The sequence below is a fragment of the Microcaecilia unicolor genome, chromosome 8 (genome assembly GCF_901765095.1).
Source record: "Microcaecilia unicolor chromosome 8, aMicUni1.1, whole genome shotgun sequence".
Lineage (NCBI taxonomy): Eukaryota > Metazoa > Chordata > Amphibia > Gymnophiona > Siphonopidae > Microcaecilia > Microcaecilia unicolor.
Window position 1 is genome coordinate 143,139,571 of NC_044038.1, and position 19,992 is coordinate 143,159,562.

At 46.2% G+C, this 19,992-nt stretch overlaps 1 protein-coding gene across 2 annotated transcripts in view; it reads left to right on the forward strand.

The window, feature by feature from the left end:
* The first annotated feature begins 382 nt into the window (after positions 1–382).
* Positions 383–19,992, forward strand: part of WDR55 (WD repeat domain 55) — a 48,689-nt gene continuing 29,079 nt past the window's right edge. Inside the window, exons 1-3 of one of the 2 annotated variants that reach the window (XM_030212429.1) lie at positions 383–454; positions 4,980–5,137; positions 16,716–16,816. In XM_030212429.1, the coding sequence (XP_030068289.1) occupies positions 428–454; positions 4,980–5,137; positions 16,716–16,816 (286 nt within the window). In that variant the 5' untranslated portion in view covers positions 383–427. Of the gene's footprint in view, positions 455–477; positions 495–4,979; positions 5,138–16,715; positions 16,817–19,992 lie in introns of those variants that run through there. The other variant, XM_030212430.1, reaches the window with a different exon arrangement.

Below are 19,992 nucleotides of genomic sequence, written 5' to 3' on the forward strand. Positions count from 1 at the left end.
TTAGTGATATTCAATTGTTATTTCATGATATTTATATCTACATATGGGAAGCTTTCAAAATAAATTAAAAAGCTGTCCAATAAGTAAAAAAAGGAAAAAAAAACTTTTGTCCTCCACCTTTTAAGGCACTGCCTATCCAATTGAAACAACTTTAGACTTGTTACAGATTGACCAACAATAAAAAAAAAGAAATAACAATGTGGATACAGCAGCTCATAGGTTTGCTTGCTTTGTTTAGAGTGAATGGGGATGACGGTTGCGCTGGGAAGGGGAAACTTAGAATGTCCTAATTGGCTTCCTTGCTTACAGTGAACTAGATACGCTCACTTCCACTCCTATTAAACCTCCTTGCCATAGCGTGCTTCCGGTCCCGCCCCCTCATGCCAGTTCCTGTTCCGGGGCAAAGCCGGCAGCCACCTGCGCTAATATGGAGACCTTGGTAGGACCTGCTGCGGTAAGTTTATCTTCAGTAGCAGTGGCTTGGGTGACAGCGGGTAGGAGGGAGGTGGGGAAATCCCGTTTTTTTTCGAAGACGAATCGGACAGCACTAGTGGGCACTCAAAGACCTGCCATTGCAATGCTGCTCCTGATTGATGCCACCCGAAATGGGTATCTGGCCTGCCCAGTGGCAGGGCCGACGCTGGTGACATTTGAAGTTGTTCAGGAATTTAGGATCTGTAATCCGCATTTGGAAGTGATTTCGTGTGTTAGGAAAAATGAATATTTAGGCAAGAATTTCAAATAGAATGATCCGTGGCTTGGTATATACCTTTGTGATTTATGGCATGATAGTTTATGGAATATATTGTTTCTCTGGCAAACTAGAACAACTGAAGTGACCCGATTCTCCCGATTCAACGAAGGAGACTGGTCTTTATATTCAGCAAAACATTATTTACTTATTTGTTGCATTTCTACCCCACATTTGCCCACCTATTTGTAGGCTCAATGTGGTTACATTATAGAATTTGTTGTTACTTTTTCTACCATTAAAGATTGTTGCTGTAGGTAGTATGGCCAAAATCTTACTATTTGACATTTGTGCCAAGCTTCAGAACGTTTAAAGTATTGTTGTTTTGTGTTTTTTTTTTCCCCTGCTTGGCGTCAAGATCTAAAAGAAGCTGTAAATAAGGAGCATTTGCAGAGGTTTTTAAGAACAATGTTGGCGTATTTGGAAACAGTATCTTTGGTTGCTAAAAGGGTTTCAGATCTAGGGGCATAGTTATTAATGTGGCTACTGTTAAGATGTGTTATTTTACTGTTAACCCCACTTATTAGGTACTAGGTCTCATTGCATAAAATGGGACCTGTGGTAAAGTAACATCCTATATTTTCTATTCTGTATAATAATTTGTACCTCCATCTGGATGCCTGGGTTCGTAACACACTTCCCATTGGTCCACCCTGGGGAAGACATCAGAGGGCAGACCGATGGGAAGTGAGAAGGATGCCCCCCTCCTTCCCTCCCTCCCTCTTTCCCTTCCGCCCGAGTTCCATGGCCCCACACCTCCCTCAACAGCCCTCCTTGCCTTCGTGCCGGCCAGCCAGCGCTTCAAACTAATTCTACTAACCTGACTGAAGTCGTGACTGCAAAAGAAGCAGAGTACAGTAGGCTCGGCTTCAGCCTTCCTCTTCTCTCTCAGTGTCCCGTCCTCATTTCCTGTTTACACAAGGGCGGCACGTTGAGAGAGAAGGGGCCTTCAGCCTTCCCCTTCTCTCTCAACATCCCGCCCACATTTCCTGTTTACACAAGGGCAGCACACTGAGAGAGAAGGGGAAGGCTGAAGGCGAGCCTGTGCTGCTCTGCTTCTTTTGCAGTCACGACTTCAATCAGGTTAGTAAAATTAGTTTGAAGCGCTGGCTGGCTGGCACGAAGGCAAGGAGGGCTTTTGAGGGAGAAGAGGGCGGGTTGTAACTCCGGGGGGGGGGGGGGGGGGAAGGTGGGGTTTGGGGCGTCACTGGACATGGAGGGGAGGGCAGAGGAGAATCGCTGGACATGGAGGGGAGAGAGGAGACATCGCTAGACATGGAGGGGAGGCCAGGGGAGAGAGGAGAATTGCTGGATATGGATGCAGGGGAGAGAGGACAGTTGCTGGATATGGATGCACGGGAGGGCAGCACACAGTGGACACTTGCTAGACATGGATGGAGGGAAGGGCAGGGGAGAGAGGAGAGTTGCTGGATATGGATGGAGGGGAGGGCAGGGGAGAGAGGAGAGTTGCTGGACATGGATGCAGAGGACGGCAGGGGAGAGAGGACAGTTGCTGCACATGGATGCAGGTCAGGGCAGGGGACAGAAGAGAGTTGCTGGACATGGATGCAGCTGAGGGCAGGGGAGAGAGAAGAGTTGCTGGACATGGATGCAGGGGAGGCCAGGAGAAATGCTGGACATGGATGGAGGAGAGGGAAGGCAGGAAGGAGATGCACATGGATGGAGGGGAGGGGAGAGAGGAGAAATGTTGGACATGGATGGAGGAGAGGGAAGGCAGGAAGGAGATGCACATACATAGTAACATAGTAGATGACGGCAGAAAAAGACCTGCACGGTCCATCCAGTCTGCCCAACAAGATAAACTCATATGTGCTACTTTTTGTGTATACCCTACTTTGATTTGTACCTGTCCTCTTCAGGGCACAGACTGTATAAGTCTGCCCAGCACTATCCCCGCCTCCCAACCACCAGCCCCGCCTCCCACCCCCCGGCTCTGGCACAGACCGTATAAAGTCTGCCCAGCACTGTCCCCATGGATGGAGGGGAGAGAGGAGAAATGCTGGACATGGATGAAGGGGAGGGAAACTCACACAAACACACACATACACACTCCGAGGAAAACCTTGCTAGCGCCCGTTTCATTTGTGTCAGAAACGGGCCTTTTTTACTAGTATGCTAATAATAGCATGTTAGTACCTGCACCCCTTAATTATGTTAAGGAAAAGTCCATAGACCGTTATTAAATGGACTTGGGGAAAATCCACTATTTCTGGGATAAGCAGTATAAAATGTTTTGTACTTTTTGGAGATCTTGCCAGGTATTTGTGATCTGGATTGGCCACTGTTGGAAACAGGATGCTGGGCTTGATGGACCTTTGATCTTTCCCAGTATGGCAATACTTATGTACTTATGTACTATATATATAGCATGACCAAAATTTGGTACACAAATCCGGTCTTATTGTGGATTTGCATGTGCAGTTTAATTACTTAAGCCAATCAGCGTTGATTATTGTGACTTAAATAATTATTGACAGTAATTGGTATTAGAATTTATGTATGGAAATTATAATATGTGCTGCTAAAAGGGTGTGGCAGTGCGCGGGCTGTGGGCATTCCAAAAATCTACTCGCAGGGTTATAGAAAACCTGCTCCACACCTAAATTAGGCGCCAGTGTTTACACCAGATTTTATTTGGTGTAAATGGATGCAATTAGAGTTAGGCGCAAGCATGGCTGCAAGGCGTATTCTATAAAGCTGCTAGGCGTATATTTTTATTTTTATTTATGCATTCTTGTATCCCACTGTTATCCAAAAACAAGTTTCTGTTCAAAATGGCGTACAATTTATGTTTTGGTGGAATTACAATAGTGTTGTTCAATGTGGAGAGGGCATCAATAGTTCGTGTGGATATTCATAGAGTTTTTGAAGAGATAGATTTGAAGAGGAAAAGGTAGTGGTAGTTTTTGTGTTCAGTTGTAGAGTTAAGAACATAAGAATAGCCAGACTGGCTCAGACCACTTCCAGCAGTGACCAATCCAGTACCTGGCAAGATCCCCAAACAGTACAACACATTTTATGCTGCTTATACTAGAAATAAGCAGTGGACTTTCCCTAAGTCCATTTTAATAATGGTCTATGGACTTTTTTCTTTAGGAAGTCATCCAAACCTTTTTTTTAAACCCCACTAAGCTAACTGCTTTTACTACATTCTCTGGCAACGAATTCCAGAGCTTAATTACACGTTGTGAAGAAATATTTTCTTCAGTTCATTTTACATTTAATTTACTACTTTGTAGCTTCCTTGCGTGCCCCCTAGTCCTAGTATATTTGGAAAGAGTAAACAAGCTATTCACGTCTACCCGTTCCACTCCACTCATTATTTTATAGACCTCTATCATATATCCCCTCAGCCATCTTTTCTCCAAGCTGAAGAGCCCTAGCTGCTTTAGCCTTTCCTCATAGGGAAGTCGTCCCATCCCCCTTATCATTTTTACACTCCATCTCTCACACACACTTTCTCTCTCACACACACACACTCTGAGGAAAACCTTGCTAGCACCCGTTTCATTTATGTCAGAAACGGGCCTTTTTTACTAGTTACCTATAAAATTCTCCTTTTGGTTTTTAAAACAATGCAGTCCGGATTTCCACCTTTCTTAGTAAGACTACTAACTCCTTATGCTCCTACATGTACACTTTGCTCAGCTGATCAACACCTCCTGATTGTTCTTCCATCTTTTCATAATATTAGACATTAGGCCACCAGAGACACCATTTTTTTTCTGTTCTGGTCCTACCCTCTGGAATGTATATTGCTACTATTGCTCAGATCACAAACTTCATTGACAAAATTTAAGATAGATCTTCAAAGTTCTTTATTCAAAGATGCTTTTCTGTAATCCTAAATACTGTCCAATGTATTGAGTCTGATAGATCAGTGTAGACATGTCCCCTTTATCCCCCTAAGTCATCTTTACTTTTCTTTACTATTTGATAATGGAGTTCCTTTTCTACCTCTGTCTGATGTATCCCCTCCTTTTCTTTTCTGTTTCTAGTCTCTTTTTCTTCCCTAAATGTTATAGCATTGTTAGCCGCATAGACATTGATAGTTGATGTGCGGGATAGCAAATTCTGAATAAACCTTGAATGATTGTACAATAGTATATAAATCATTCTGATCTGTTTTATATTGACGCTTTATTTTTAATATATTGCTGCCATGTAGTTCACATACCAATTTCCCATTTTTTTTTCCCTCGGGAAGGTTGATTTGGAGGAAGAAGAGATGTCCCAGGAACCAAAGGAGCCCAGGCTGCGAGATACACCAGAAGACATTTCTTTTGAGGCTGCTGTGAACACCATTGCCTTTCACCCAACTCAAGATATCTTAGCAGCGGGAGATTTGGATGGAGACGTTTTTGTGTATGTTCTCTTTGTGAACCTAGTCGGACATTGCAACTCCAGCCCATTAAAGTGTATGTTCTCCATAAATGAAGTAAAAGTGAAGTCATTTTCCCCAGCATTTGTTGCTTATTCAGTTTTGACATCATTACCAAATACTAGAATTGAATTTATTTACAGTTTTTGGGCCACCTAAACAAAATTATGCCCTACATGGCTTACAGTCGATATAAAATCATAAAAAATCTTATGATTGTTAGAATTGATTAATTTGTAATCGTTTACAGATAGCCTATATGTTTTGGTTTTTTTTTTAGAATATATTTTGTAAGAGATCTGGATGGATCCGAGAGCAGTTGTCATGAGAATAGAAATCCTTATTAATACAATATTGCAGGTAGCATAGGTTTTCAAGCCAGTCTTCTAAATCTCTCTTCCAAACCAATCTGGTTTTTGCCTTGTTCTTAATAAATGTATGGGGTTTATTTAAGTATGTTTGATGTAAGAATCAAATTGATGCACGCAGTATGTGTAGGAATAACTTGTAAAGAGCTGAGTAGAAGCTGAACACAAAAGTCCCACGGAGAAAACAGCGGGAGACGGAAGAAGATTCAGCAGGCAATGGGACTTGCGATAACGCAATACTTTATTAACACAAAAAGTCCTTAAGCTGTACAACACTCTTCTTTCATAAGAGACTCAACATGGCACCGTGTTTCGGCTAGTGCCTGCCTCAGGAGTCTTATAGTAATAAATACAAGCATAAAAAATAGACTTGTAAACCAGACTGTCTCAATGGGTTCTGAAGAATGGTGATCTCCAAAAGTTTGATAGTTCATGGGTTGTTTTCAGGGTGTTTGGTAGTGCATTCCATGGTTGCATGCTTATAAAGGAGAAGCTGGATGCATACTTTGATTTATATTTGAGTCCTTTGCAGCTTGGGTGATGGAGGTTGAGGTAGGTGCGTGTAGATCTTGTAGTGTTTCTGGTTGGTAGGTCAATGAGGTTGGTCATGTATCCTGGGGCCTCACCATAGATGATTTTATGCACTAGTGTTCAATTTTTGAAGGCAATTCGTTCTTTGATCGGGAGCCAGTGTAGTTTTTCGCGTAGAGGTTTGGCACTTTCGTATCTCGTTTTTCAAAAAATGAGTCTGGCTGCGGTGTTTTGAGCAGTTTGGAGTTTCTTTATGATTTGTTCTTTACATCCCGCATAGATTGCATTACAATAATCTAGGTCGCTTAGAGTCATTGATTGTACCACTCGGGAAGAAAGGTTTTATGTGTTTGAGTTTCCACATTGATTGGAACATTTTCTTTGTTGTAGTTTTCGATTGGGTTTCTAGCGTGAGGTTTCAGTCGATGGTGAAGGGTCAGAAAAGAGGGAAGAAACAAGTAAAACCAAAATATAACATGCAGGGATGCTGAATGCATACATTTTATAACTTATGGACATTTTCCTCTGGGCAAAATGATGAAAATAGTGGCATATTCACAATAAATGACTGGCATATCAGGACAATTCTAAAACGAAAACATTTATTTAGGCAGAAACCCTGTACAAGGAGAAAAAAACTCAGTGCCAGTATTATATGGATAACTTATCTAGATAAGGTTATACCTGCATTCCCAGGTGAGCTCATACGTTATAGGGATTTAATATGGTTCATGTAGTGTTGTACTTGTGTCCAAGGGTGTACTTGCTAACAAGTGTATAAAAGAACTAAGGGGTCCTTTTACGAAGGTGTGCTAAACAGATTTAGCGTATCCTAAATGCTAAGAAGCCCATAGGTATAAAATTAGCTTCTTAGCATTTAATGCACCTTAGTAGAAGGACCCCTAAATAAGTACAACTTTTTGCGCTGTCTCAGTTTTGCTATTTAATAATTTATATAACCAAAATTAATCCATGTAAGTGTTTGGGAATTGTTTTTTAAGCACTTTACAGTCATTACCCACTGCAAACTCTATAAGAATCGATTTGCATTGTCACAGAATAGAGTTGATCAGCGCCTAAAGTTAGGTGTCATCTATGCACTTAGCACTATTGTATAAAAGGATGTGGATCCTTTTATTGACTCGCACTTGGCGCTTAAATTTTTCAGCACCATTTTATAAAATCTAGTCCTAAATACATATTTTCATATGGAGTGCTGTATTGGTGTTTAATCAGCTAAAACCTAACAGAAGCCCTGGATATATCCCTGATGCAAGCCATGGAGCTGACAGCTTGTGAGATGATCTTACTCTGTCTAGGGCTTTTTTGTTTCTGAAGCATGGCAGCATCATATTCGGGTCTGTTCTCCAAGCAACTTTCTAGAAGTCAAAAGATTCAGAATTCAGCTTCTAGGCTTATCTTTTGGAAAACTCGGTTGGATTAGGTGATCAGTTTCAAGAAGAGTAGACTAACTCCATCACAGATGCTGTAGTATCTGGGTGTTTTATTTGACACAACACGGGAGAGGATAAGAAGTGTTGATGCCCCTGTGAAAGTCGTTGGTGAGGCCCCACCTGGAGTATTGTGTTCAGTTTTGGAGGCCGTATCGTGTTAAGGATGTAAAAAGAATTGAAGTGGTGCAAAGAAAAGCTACGAGAATGGTATGGGATTTGCGTTACAAGACATATGAGGAGAGACTTGCGGACCTGAACATGTATACCCTGGAGGAAAGGAAAAACAGGGGTGATATGATACAGACATTCAAATATTTGAAAGGTATTAATCCGCAAACAAAACCTTTCCGGAGATGGGAAGGCGGTAGAACTAGAGGACATGAAATGAGATTGGAGGGGGGGGGTGGGGGGGGCAGACTCAAGAAAAATGTCAGGAAGTATTTTTTCATGGAGAGAGTGGTGGATGCTTGGAATGCCCTCCCGCGGGAGGTGGTGGAGATGAAAACGGTAACGGAATTCAAACATGCGTGGGATAAACATAAAGGAATCCTGTTCAGAAGGAATGGATCCTCAGAAGCTTAGCGGAGATTGGGGGGTGGGGCTAGTGCTGGGCAGACTTCTACGCTCTGTGCCGTGAAAATGGCAGATACTAATCAAGGTCAGGTATACACAAAAAGTAGCACATATGAGTTATCTTGTTGGGCAGACTGAATGGACCGTGCAGGTCTTTCTCTGTCGTCATCTACTATGTTACTATCAGGCTTATTTTCGAAAGTGATCGCCGGTGATCTTCCGACATAAATCGGGAGATGGCCGGCGATCTCGCAAAAGCGGAAAAATCGTTATAATCGAAAGCTGCTTTTTTGACACCATCACCGCTTTCCCGTCGCCAAGCCGGCGAAAGTTCAAGGGTGCATGTCGGCGGCGAAGCGAAGGCGGGCATGGGCGTGGCTACCAGATGGCCGGCTTTTACGGATAATGGAAAAAAAAAGCAGCGTTAAGTTCACCGGTTTTACTTGGTCCTTTTATTTTCACGACCAAGCCTCAAAAAGGTGCCCAAAGTGACCAGATGACCTCCCCGTACTCCCCCAGTGGTCACCAACCCCCTCCCACACTAAAACAATAGAACTAAAAACCTATTTTGCCAGCCTGTATGCCAGCCTCAAATGTCATACCCAGCTCCCTGACAGCAGTATGCAGGTCCCTGGAACAGTTTATGTTGGTTGCAGTGGACTTCAGGCAGGTGGACCCAGGCCCATCCCCCCCCCCCCTACCTGTTACACTTATGGTGGTAAGTGTTGAGCTCTCCAAAACCCACTGTACCCACATGTAGGTGCTCCCCTTCACCCATAAGGACTATGGTAGTGGTGTAGAGTTGTGGGGAGTGGGATTTGGGGGGCTCAGCACCCAAGGTAAGGGAGCTGTGCACCTGGGAGGTATTTGTATATATTTTTTTAATTTTTAGAAATGCCCCCTAGGTTGCCCGGTTGGTGTCCTGACATGCCATGGGGACCAGTGCACTACAAATGCTGGCTCCTTCCACGACCAAATGCCTTGGATGTTGCCGGGTTGGAGATCACCGGCGTTTTTTTCCATTATCGCTGAAAAACAAAACCGGCCATCTCAAACCCGGCGAACTCTGGTATTTGGCCGGGCTAAACCGTATTATCGAAAAAAAAAGATGGCCGTCCATCTTTTTCGATAATACGGTTCCGGCCAGCTGTAGCGCCGCCACCAAAATAGATTGCCGGCGACGTTCAATTATGCCCTTCTATGTTATATTTATTTATTTATTGCATTTGTATCCCACATTATCCCACCTATTTGCAGCCCAATGTGGCTTTCATAGTTTTGTTAACATAGTCATTGCATGTTCAATGTGGCTTACATAGTTTTGTTAGCAAAGTCATTGCAGGGTGACAGATACATTTAATATTGTGCCAAGGTTAGGTAAGGGTAGAAGGAAGAAGAAAAGGGGTGATTAGGTAGTTATAGTAGGTAAGTTATCGTGGCTGAGTGGGTTGTCGGATGGATTTGTGTAGCCGTTAGTTCTCATTGTATGCCTTGTTGAAGAGATATGTCTTTAGAGATCTGCGAAAAATAGTTGTTTCGTTGATTGTTCTCAGGTCTGTAGGCAGTGCATTCCACAGTTTCGTGCCCAAATATGAGAATGTAGTATCGTGCATCTGCTTGTACTTTAGTCCTTTACAACTGGGGAAGTGTAGGTCGAGGAATTTGCAGGATGCTCTTGTGGCGTTTCTTGGAGGTAAGTCTACGAGGTTTAGCATGTAGATTGGGGCGTCTACGTGAATGATTTTGTGTATAATCGTGCAGATCTTGAACTTAATGCGCTCCCTAAGTGGGAGCCAGTGGAGCTTCTCTCTTAAGGGTTTTGCATTTTCATATTTAGTTTTTCCAAATATGAGTCTGGCGGCAGTATTCTGGGCGGTTTATAGTTTTTTGATAGTTTCTTCTTTGCATCCAGCGTATAGTGCGTTGCAGTAGTCCAGATGACTTATTACCATTGACTGTACCAGGGTGCGGAATACGTACCTCGGGAAGAAAGGTTTTACTCTTTTAAGCTTCCACATGGAGTAGAACATCTTTTTCGTTGTGTTCTTCACGTGATCATCAAGGGTGAGCTTTCGATCAATGGTGACTCCAAGAATTTTCAAGTTTAAGTCTATTGTTGGAAACATTGCTTCCATATCATCAAGCTGATCAATCCATAGACTGGTGGGTTGTGTCCATCTACCAGCAGGTGGAGATAGAGAGCAAACTTTGCCTCCCTATATGTGGTCATGTGCTGCCGGAAACTCCCCAGTATGTTCTCTATCTCAGCAGGTGGTGGTCACACACAGCAGCAGCAGCTCTGGCTAGGCCTCCAAGCCTAATTTTTAGGTTTTGTTGAGTGCCTGGGGTTGAGGGCTCTTTTGAGCAAGTGCAAACCTGGTGGTGCCAGGTCCCTCCTTTTCTCCCCCCTCCCGCTGGCTCCGTTAAAAAAAAAAAAAAAAAAAAAAAAAAATTTTAAACGTCTTTAAAGGCGTTTATTTCGACGTTTATTTAAGCGTCTATTGCAGCTACTCACTGGGACACCAGGTCGTTACAACTCGGAGCGGACAGCAGGTAATTTTACCTTTTTATAGCGGGCGGGGGTTCCCCGATTCTTCTCCTCGTGGCACATGGCGTCGGAGGGCGAGGGCGCAAAGGGTCGCTCCCCGGGTCGCTTGAGCGCTTCTAGAGGGGATGCGGGGGTCTTAAAGCCTGATTCGCCCTTGTTGGGTGGCAGTTTCGTGACCGATGAATGTCCCGGTCCTTCCTCCGGCGTGGCGGTTTTTCCCGCCATAAACGCCCATCCCCCGCTCCTCGCCTCCGCCATTTTGGCCGGCCACGCGGCTCGGACGGCTTCTTCTTGGGCCGCCCTTGAGGTTGGAGACATTAATGCCATGAACGCCCTTAATTTGGGCGACGGCACAGAAGCGGCTAAAGTTAAGAGCCGTTCTTCCCGCGCGGCTCCTTCGCGGAGTTTCGCGCCGGACGCCATTTTGGATGCGCAGCAGGCCTCTCCCCCGCTGTTGCGAGCGCCGGTTGAGAGCGCGCCTAGGGCTGTTGCCCAGGCTGCGGAAGTACACAGTCTGGGGGGTTTCTCCCCCGAGTTTGTTTTGCGGCTGCATCAGGCCTTCCTCATGCACAACGCTGCCCCCGCTCCCTCGTCTGGTAAAGAGGTTGAGGTTCCCAGAGGTAAACGCCCTCGGGTTGATTCCCAGGCCTTGGAGGAATTTGTCTCCTCCGATGTAGATGAGGGCAGCGTGTCTGAGGTCTCCCAACGGTCCTTTGCGGATTCCTTGGAGGAGACGGATCCCCGCTCGGATGGAGCGGATGACCCCTCTGCAGCGCGGCTTTTTCGCCCAGAGGATTTGTCCAACCTGTTGTTACAGGCCATGGACACTTTGAAGATTTCCTCTCCGGAGGACGTCTCTCCCTCAGCCCCTGTTGGCTCTGCCATTATGCTGGGGACGAAGCGCCCGCCTAGAACCTTCCACGTGCATGATGCCATGCACACCTTAATTTCGGCTCAATGGGATGTCCCAGAAGCGAGCCTTAAAGTGGCTAGGGCTATGTCCCGCCTCTATCCTTTGGCTGTGAGTGAACGTGAGGCCTATCTGTGGCCTACCGTGGATTCTTTAATCACTGCGGTGACTAAGAAAACGGCATTGCCGGTGGAAGGTGGCACGGCCCTAAAGGACGCCCAAGACAGGAGATTGGAGGCGGCCTTAAGGTCGTCCTTTGAGGCGGCTGCTTTAAGTTTGCAGGCCTCAGTTTGCGGCTCCTATGTGGCCAGGGCGTGCCTGACTATGGTGCAGCGGGCTTCCCCCTCGGATCATTCCTTGAGGGATGATTGGCCAGCCCTGGAATCGGGCTTAGCCTATGTGGCAGACTTGCTGTATGATGTCTTGAGAGCCTCAGCTAAAGGCATGGCTCAGACAGTCTCTGCGCGGCGGTGGCTTTGGCTGAAACATTGGTCTGCTGACCACGCCTCTAAATCCCGCCTGGCTAAATTGCCTTTTAAAGGCAAGCTGCTCTTTGGGGTCGAGCTGGACAAAATCGTGACCGATCTCGGCACGTCTAAGGGCAAGAAGTTACCGGAGGTCAGGGCTCGGGCTAGTGCTCGTCCCGCTACCTCCAGAGGACGGTTTCAGGAAGCCCGTCGGTACCGCCCGGGCAGGTCGGGTTCTTCTGCCCCCTCTTCCTTTAAGAGGAATTTCTCCCCCAAGCAGCGTTCCTTTCGCAGAGACCGCCGTCCCGGAGGTGCTCCCTCCGGTCCTCCCCCAGGGTCTCGTACCCAATGACGGGGTATTGGTCCACGCCCCAGTGCAGATTGGAGGACGGCTGTCCTCGTTTCTGGGCGAGTGGACCACAATAACTTCAGACGCTTGGGTGCTGGAAGTCATCAGAGACGGCTACAAGCTAGAGTTCTGCCGACCCTTAAGAGACGGGTTTGTACTCTCTCCCTGCAAGTCTCCGGTCAAAGCTGTGGCAGTGCAACAGACTTTGGACAATCTGATCCGCCTGGGTGCGGTCGTTCCGGTGCCAGAAAGTCAGCTTGGCAAGGGGCGTTACTCCATTTACTTTGTGGTACCAAAGAAAGGAGGTTCTGTCCGGCCTATCCTCGACCTCAAAGGGGTCAATCGGGCCTTGAAAGTGCGACACTTTCGCATGGAGACTCTCCGCTCTGTTATAGCGGCAGTGAAGGCAGGGGAGTACCTGGCATCCTTGGACATCAAGGAAGCGTACCTGCATATTCCCATCTGGCCTCCTCATCAACGCTTTCTGCGTTTTGCAGTCCTGGGACGACACTTCCAGTTCAGAGCCCTCCCGTTCGGGTTGGCTACTGCTCCGCGGACCTTTTCCAAAGTAATGGTGGTCATAGCGGCCTTCCTGCGAAAGGAAGGAGTACAAGTCCATCCTTATCTGGACGACTGGTTGATCCGAGCCCCCTCTTATGCAGAGTGCGGCAAAGCTGTGGACCGGGTAGTTGCTCTTTTGAGCTCCCTGGGATGGATCATCAACTGGGAGAAGAGCCAGCTGCGCCCGACTCAGTCCCTGGAGTATCTGGGAGTTCGATTCGACACCCAAGTGGGCAGAGTGTTCCTGCCAGACAATCGGATTGTCAAGCTTCAGGCTCAGGTGGACCAGTTCCTGGTAGCCTCTCCTCTTCGGGCTTGGGACTATGTGCAGCTGTTGGGCTCTATGACGGCCACGATGGAAGTAGTGCCCTGGGCCAGGGCTCATATGAGACCACTACAACACTCTCTGCTGCGGCGCTGGACTCCGATGTCGGAGGATTATGCGGTGCGTCTTCCCTTGGATCCAGCAGTGCGCAAGGCGCTGAGCTGGTGGATGCAGACAGACAAGTTGTCTGCGGGAATGCCTCTGGTGACCCCAGAGTGGATTGTCGTCACGACGGACGCCTCATTGTCGGGCTGGGGAGCCCACTGCTTGGGAAGGACAGCGCAGGGGCTTTGGTCTCCTGCAGAGGCGAAGTGGTCTATCAACCTCCTGGAACTCAGAGCCATTCGGTTGGCGCTTTTGGAGTTCATCCCGGTACTGGTGCTGAAGCCTGTACGGGTACTGTCGGACAATGCCACGGCTGTGGCCTATGTCAACCGCCAGGGAGGTACCAAGAGCGCCCCTCTAGCCAAGGAGGCTATGAGTCTATGCCAGTGGGCGGAAGCGAACCTGGAACAGCTGTCAGCGGCCCACATTGCCGGAGTCATGAATGTCAAGGCGGACTTTCTCAGTCGCCATACTTTGGAGCCCGGAGAGTGGCAGCTATCTGCTCAGGCGTTCTTGGACATCACGAAGCGCTGGGGCCAGCCGAGCCTAGATCTGATGGCGTCATCGGCCAATTGCCAAGTGCCGCGCTTCTTCAGCAGAGGACGGGACCCTCGATCCCTGGGAGTAGATGCTCTTCTCCAACAATGGCCGACACAAGAGCTTCTCTATGTGTTCCCACCCTGGCCCATGTTGGGCAGGGTCCTAGACCGGGTGGCAAGACATCCCGGCAGGATAATCCTGGTGGGTCCGGATTGGCCCAGGCGTCCCTGGTATGCGGACTTGATCAGGCTCTCAATCGACGATCCTCTGCGGCTGCCAGTGGAGCGGGGCCTGTTACATCAGGGTCCCGTGGTGATGGAGGATCCCTCCCCCTTTGGTCTTACGGCCTGGCTATTGAGCGGCAGCGTCTGAGGAAGAAGGGCTTCTCAGACAAGGTCATCGCCACTATGCTGAGAGCGAGGAAACGCTCTACTTCTACTGCTTACGCCAGGGTTTGGCGTATCTTTGCAGCGTGGTGTGAAGCAGGCTCACTTTCTCCCTTCACTGCTCCAATTTCTTCAGTGTTGGCGTTCCTGCAAGAAGGTCTGGACAAAGGCCTGTCGCTCAGTTCCCTTAAGGTCCAGGTAGCGGCTCTGGCTTGCTTCAGGGGCCGCCTGAAGGGTGCTTCCCTGGCTTCCCAGCCAGATGTGGTGCGCTTTCTCAAGGGAGTTAATCACCTGCGCCCTCCTCTGCAGTCAGTGGTGCCTGCGTGGAATCTCAACCTGGTGCTAAGAGCATTGCAGAAGCCGCCGTTTGAACCCTTGTCGAGGGCATCTCTGAAAGACCTGACGTTGAAAACAGTCTTTTTGGTGGCTATCACTTCAGCCAGAAGAGTTTCCGAGCTCCAGGCGCTCTCATGTCGAGAGCCTTTTCTGCAGTTCACTGAGGCAGGAGTGACTATTCGCACAGTGCCTTCCTTTCTGCCCAAGATTGTTTCTCGCTTCCATGTGAATCAGCAGCTCTGTCTCCCTTCCTTTCGTAGGGAGGACTACCCAGAGGAGTACTCTGCTCTTAAATATCTGGATGTGAGACGAGTCATCATCAGATACTTGGAAGTGACCAATGATTTCCGGAAATCGGATCATCTGTTTGTCCTGTTTGCAGGTCCTCGTAGGGGTCTGCAGGCTGCTAAGCCTACAGTGGCAAGATGGGTCAAGGAAGCCATTGCAGCGGCTTATGTGGCCGCAGGGAAGGTGCCGCCTATCCAGCTGAAAGCTCACTCCACAAGAGCTCAGGCGGCCTCGATGGCAGAGGCCGGTTCCGTCTCCTTGGAAGAGATATGCAAGGCGGCAACTTGGGCTTCGGCCCATACATTCTCCAAGCATTACCGCTTGACTGTGGCTGCTCGGGCGGAGGCCCGGTTTGGAGCTTCAGTGTTGCGGTCAGGGATTTCTATGTCCCGCCCTGGGTGAGTACTGCTTCGGTACATCCCACCAGTCTATGGATTGATCAGCTTGATGATATGGAAGGTAAAATTATGTATAATCATACCTGATAATTTTCTTTCCATTAATCATAGCTGATCAATCCATAGCCCCTCCCAGATATCTGTATTGTTTTATTCTGGTTGCATTTCAGGTTCAACTTTACTCTTCAGTTACTTCAGAAAGACTTCGTGTTCAAGTTTTTTCACTTGGATTCTTCAAGAGTTAAGACGAGTTTGTGTTACAGTGAGCTGCTGCATTCCTCTCCCCTCCGTTTTACGGGGCTGGATTGAGACTTATAATTCTGCCGGCACTCCCTCCCGCTTCGTGCGGCTGTAGGGCAGTTTTGTACCCCTCCCGCTTCGGCGGTGTTCGGGTCAGTCAGCTCCTCCCGCGGTTGCGGTTGCAGGATAAGCCAGATCCCCCCGCATCGGCGGGTGTGGTGTCCCTCCCCCGCTCCGCGGGGATGAGCTGGACGGATTCCCCTCCCCCACTTGTGTGGGGATGAGCTGGGTTAATTCCCCTCCCCCGTTTCGGCGGTGGTGAGCTGGGCAGAGTGTCCCTTCGTGGGTGTAATTCTCTAAGTGCTGAGTCCTGCGGATGGAGCTTTGATATCGACATACTGAGGAGTTTCCGGCAGCACATGACCACATATAGGGAGGCAAAGTTTGCTCTCTATCTCCACCTGCTGGTAGATGGACACAACCCACCAGTCTATGGATTGATCAGCTATGATTAATGGAAAGAAAATTATCAGGTATGATTATACATAATTTTACCATTGGTTGCCTGTAAGGACTTGGGTCATTTTTACAGCACTTTATTTAGTATTTAAGTTTTTGGAGGGTACTTTCCCGGAAGGTGGATCTCGGTTTGTTACTGTGTTAAAATCCTGGACAAAAGATGTAATTACTTACTGTTAGCTTTTCCTTCAACAAAAAATGTGCAGTTTTAAAGCTGCTTTTTCTCAATCATTTTTTCCTTAGCTGTTTGCTATTGGAATAATAATTACGCTTTCTGGGGAGTTACCTTCTATTTCACAAACCCTTAAAAACATATGGCTTGGGGGGGGGTGGGGGGTGGTTAATACTTGCTTTTTATTATGTTACTTTCAGGAAATTGTGTATTTCCTAATGTTTTAAATTTTAAATTGAATATAACTCACCTTGAATCTTTATTAGAGAGCTGGCGAGAGATAAGTTCCTCATAAAATAACATCTGATAGAGAGAAGTACACAAAATCCCCTCCCAGTCTTGCACCCCTTTCTTTTCCATGTCAAACTACACAGCTGTTGCTCAGAAATCTGCCCTGATGTCTTTAGAGGTACCACTTAAGTGACCGAAGAGTATGCAGGAGGTGAGGCTACTTGATCTTTTGTCTCTAATGCAAACTCTGCTTTCTTGTAGATATGCATACTCCTGCATGGAAGCAGGAAACAAAGAGCTCTGGTCTTCAGGACATCACCTAAAATCCTGCCGGGATGCAGCTTTTTCCTGTGATGGGCAAAGTGAGACTCTACTTTTATTTTGTTTGTATTTTTTCGAGTTTATAAGTTGTTTCAGCAGGACTCTTAAGTGGTATGTGGTGTACAACTTCTTGTACTTTATTCAAAACTAAAAGTACAGGATAAAACATAGGTGTAAAGTTAAAAAGAAGTATATGAAAAGCCATCTTGCACATCTTCAAAATCATTCCGTGTCAAACTTTTCTACTTCACAAGTCAATTCTAAAAGGTAGGGAATTGAGCCCAGCTGAGAGATAAGCTAAGTTTTGTGTGTCATTAAGAAATACAACTGCTTTTAAAACTATTGAATTGAGCTGAAGCTAGACAAATGAGGTTTTATTGATGTCAAGAAGCACCACTGTCAATATTATTATCAAAAGATTATTTAAACAATAAAAGATTTTAAAAAAATTAGCAAATAAAGGAGGTGAAGGTTTTTCAGACTGATGATGGAAAAATTCAGTAACCTTTAAATATAGCTGTCAAAGCTTACAAAGTACTGTTATAATTACTGAACTCTTTTCCTCGACAAGAATATTTAGCTATTTGAAATAAAGAAGGAAATAAGATTAGTTGAGCAGTAATATAGATTGAAGAGTTGCTATACTAATAATGGAATTTATTTATTTAATTGTAACTTGATATACCGCCTTTTAATGACATAAGTACATAAGTACATAAGTAGTGCCATACTGGGAAAGACCAAAGGTCCATCTAGCCCAGCATCCTGTCACCGACAGTGGCCAATCCAGGTCAAGGGCACCTGGCACGCTCCCCAAACGTAAAAACATTCCAGACAAGTTGTACCTAAAAATGAGGAATTTTTCCAGTCCATTTAATAGCGGTCTATGGACTTGTCCTTTAGGAATCTATCTAACCCCTTTTTAAACTCCGTCAAGCTAACCGCCCGTACCACGTTCTCCGGCAATGAATTCCAGAGTCTAATTACACGTTGGGTGAAGAAAAATTTTCTCCGATTCGTTTTAAATTTACCACACTGTAGCTTCAACTCATGCCCTCTAGTCCTAGTATTTTTGGATAGCGTGAACAGTCGCTTCACATCCACCCGATCCATTCCACTCATTATTTTATACACTTCTATCATATCTCCCCTCAGCCGTCTCTTCTCCAAGCTGAAAAGCCCTAGCCTTCTCAGCCTCTCTTCATAGGAAAGTCGTCCCATCCCCACTATCATTTTCGTCGCCCTTCGCTGTACCTTTTCCAATTCTACTATATCTTTTTTGAGATACGGAGACCAGTACTGAACACAATACTCCAGGTGCGGTCGCACCATGGAGCGATACAACGGCATTATAACATCCGCACACCTGGACTCCATACCCTTCTTAATAACACCCAACATTCTATTCGCTTTCCTAGCCGCAGCAGCACACTGAGCAGAAGGTTTCAGCGCATCATCGACGACGACACCCAGATCCCTTTCTTGATCCGTAACTCCTAACGCGGAACCTTGCAAGACGTAGCTATAATTCGGGTTCCTCTTACCCACATGCATCACTTTGCACTTGTCAACATTGAACTTCATCTGCCACTTGCACGCCCATTCTCCCAGTCTCGCAAGGTCCTCCTGTAATCGTTCACATTCCTCCTGCGACTTGACGACCCTGAATAATTTTGTGTCATCGGCGAATTTAATTACCTCACTAGTTATTCCCATCTCTAGGTCATTTATAAATACATTAAAAAGCAACGGACCCAGCACAGACCCCTGCGGGACCCCACTAACTACCCTCCTCCACTGAGAATACTGGCCACGCAATCCTACTCTCTGCTTCCTATCTTTCAACCAGTTCTTAATCCATAATAATACCCTACCTCCGATTCCATGACTCTGCAATTTCTTCAGGAGTCTTTCGTGCGGCACTTTGTCAAACGCCTTCTGAAAATCCAGATATACAATATCAACCGGCTCCCCATTGTCCACATGTTTGCTTACCCCCTCAAAAAAATGCATTAGATTGGTGAGGCAAGACTTCCCTTCACTAAATCCGTGCTGACTTTGTCTCATCAGTCCATGTTTTTGTATATGCTCTGCAATTTTATTCTTAATAATAGCCTCCACCATCTTGCCCGGCACCGACGTCAGACTCACCGGTCTATAATTTCCCGGATCTCCTCTGGAACCCTTCTTAAAAATCGGAGTAACATTGGCTACCCTCCAGTCTTCCGGTATTACACTCGATTTTAGGGACAGATTGCATATTTCTAACAGTAGCTCCGCAAGTTCATTTTTTAGTTCTATTAATACTCTGGGATGAATACCATCAGGTCCCGGTGATTTACTACTCTTCAGCTTGCTGAACTGACCCATTACATCCTCCAAGGTTACAGAGAATTTGTTTAGTTTCTCCGATTCCCCCGCTTCAAATATTCTTTCCGGCACCGGTGTCCCCCCCAAATCCTCCTCGGTGAAGACCGAAGCAAAGAATTCGTTTAATTTCTCCGCTACGGCTTTGTCCTCCTTGATCGCCCCTTTAACACCATTTTCGTCCAGCGGCCCAACCGACTCTTTGGCCGGTTTCCTGCTTTTAATGTATCTAAAAAAGTTTTTACTATGTATTTTTGCTTCCAACGCTAATTTCTTCTCAAAGTCCTTTTTTGCCCTCCTTATCTCCGCTTTGCATTTGGCTTGGCATTCCTTATGATCTATCCTGTTACTTTCAGTTGGTTCTCTTCTCCACTTTCTGAAGGATTGTTTTTTGGCTCTAATGATTTCCTTTATCTTACTGTTTAGCCACGCCGGCTGACGTTTAGTCTTTTTTCCCTTTTTTCTAATACGTGGAATATATTTGTCCTGAACCTCCAGGATGGCGTTTTTAAACAGCATCCACGCCTGATGCAAGTTTTTTACTCTGCGAGCTGCTCCTTTCAGTCTTTTTTTCACCAGTCAGTGTGAGGTGGTTAATAGTAAAAATAAAGCAAGGAAAAGGAACTACAATATTTTGACAGAAAAGATAAGCAATCACACAAGCAAAATCAAGAACTCCAATAAAAACAGACATAGGTCTTCTCTTTCCCAGGTACTGGCCATCTCAAGGAGCCGTCTCAATGAGCCAGTATAAGCCTGCTTGAATAACCAAACCTTCAACGGAGCCTTAAATTTCTTTATATTGAGTTCACTACGGAGAGAGATAAAGGCATGGCATTCCAAAGTTGGG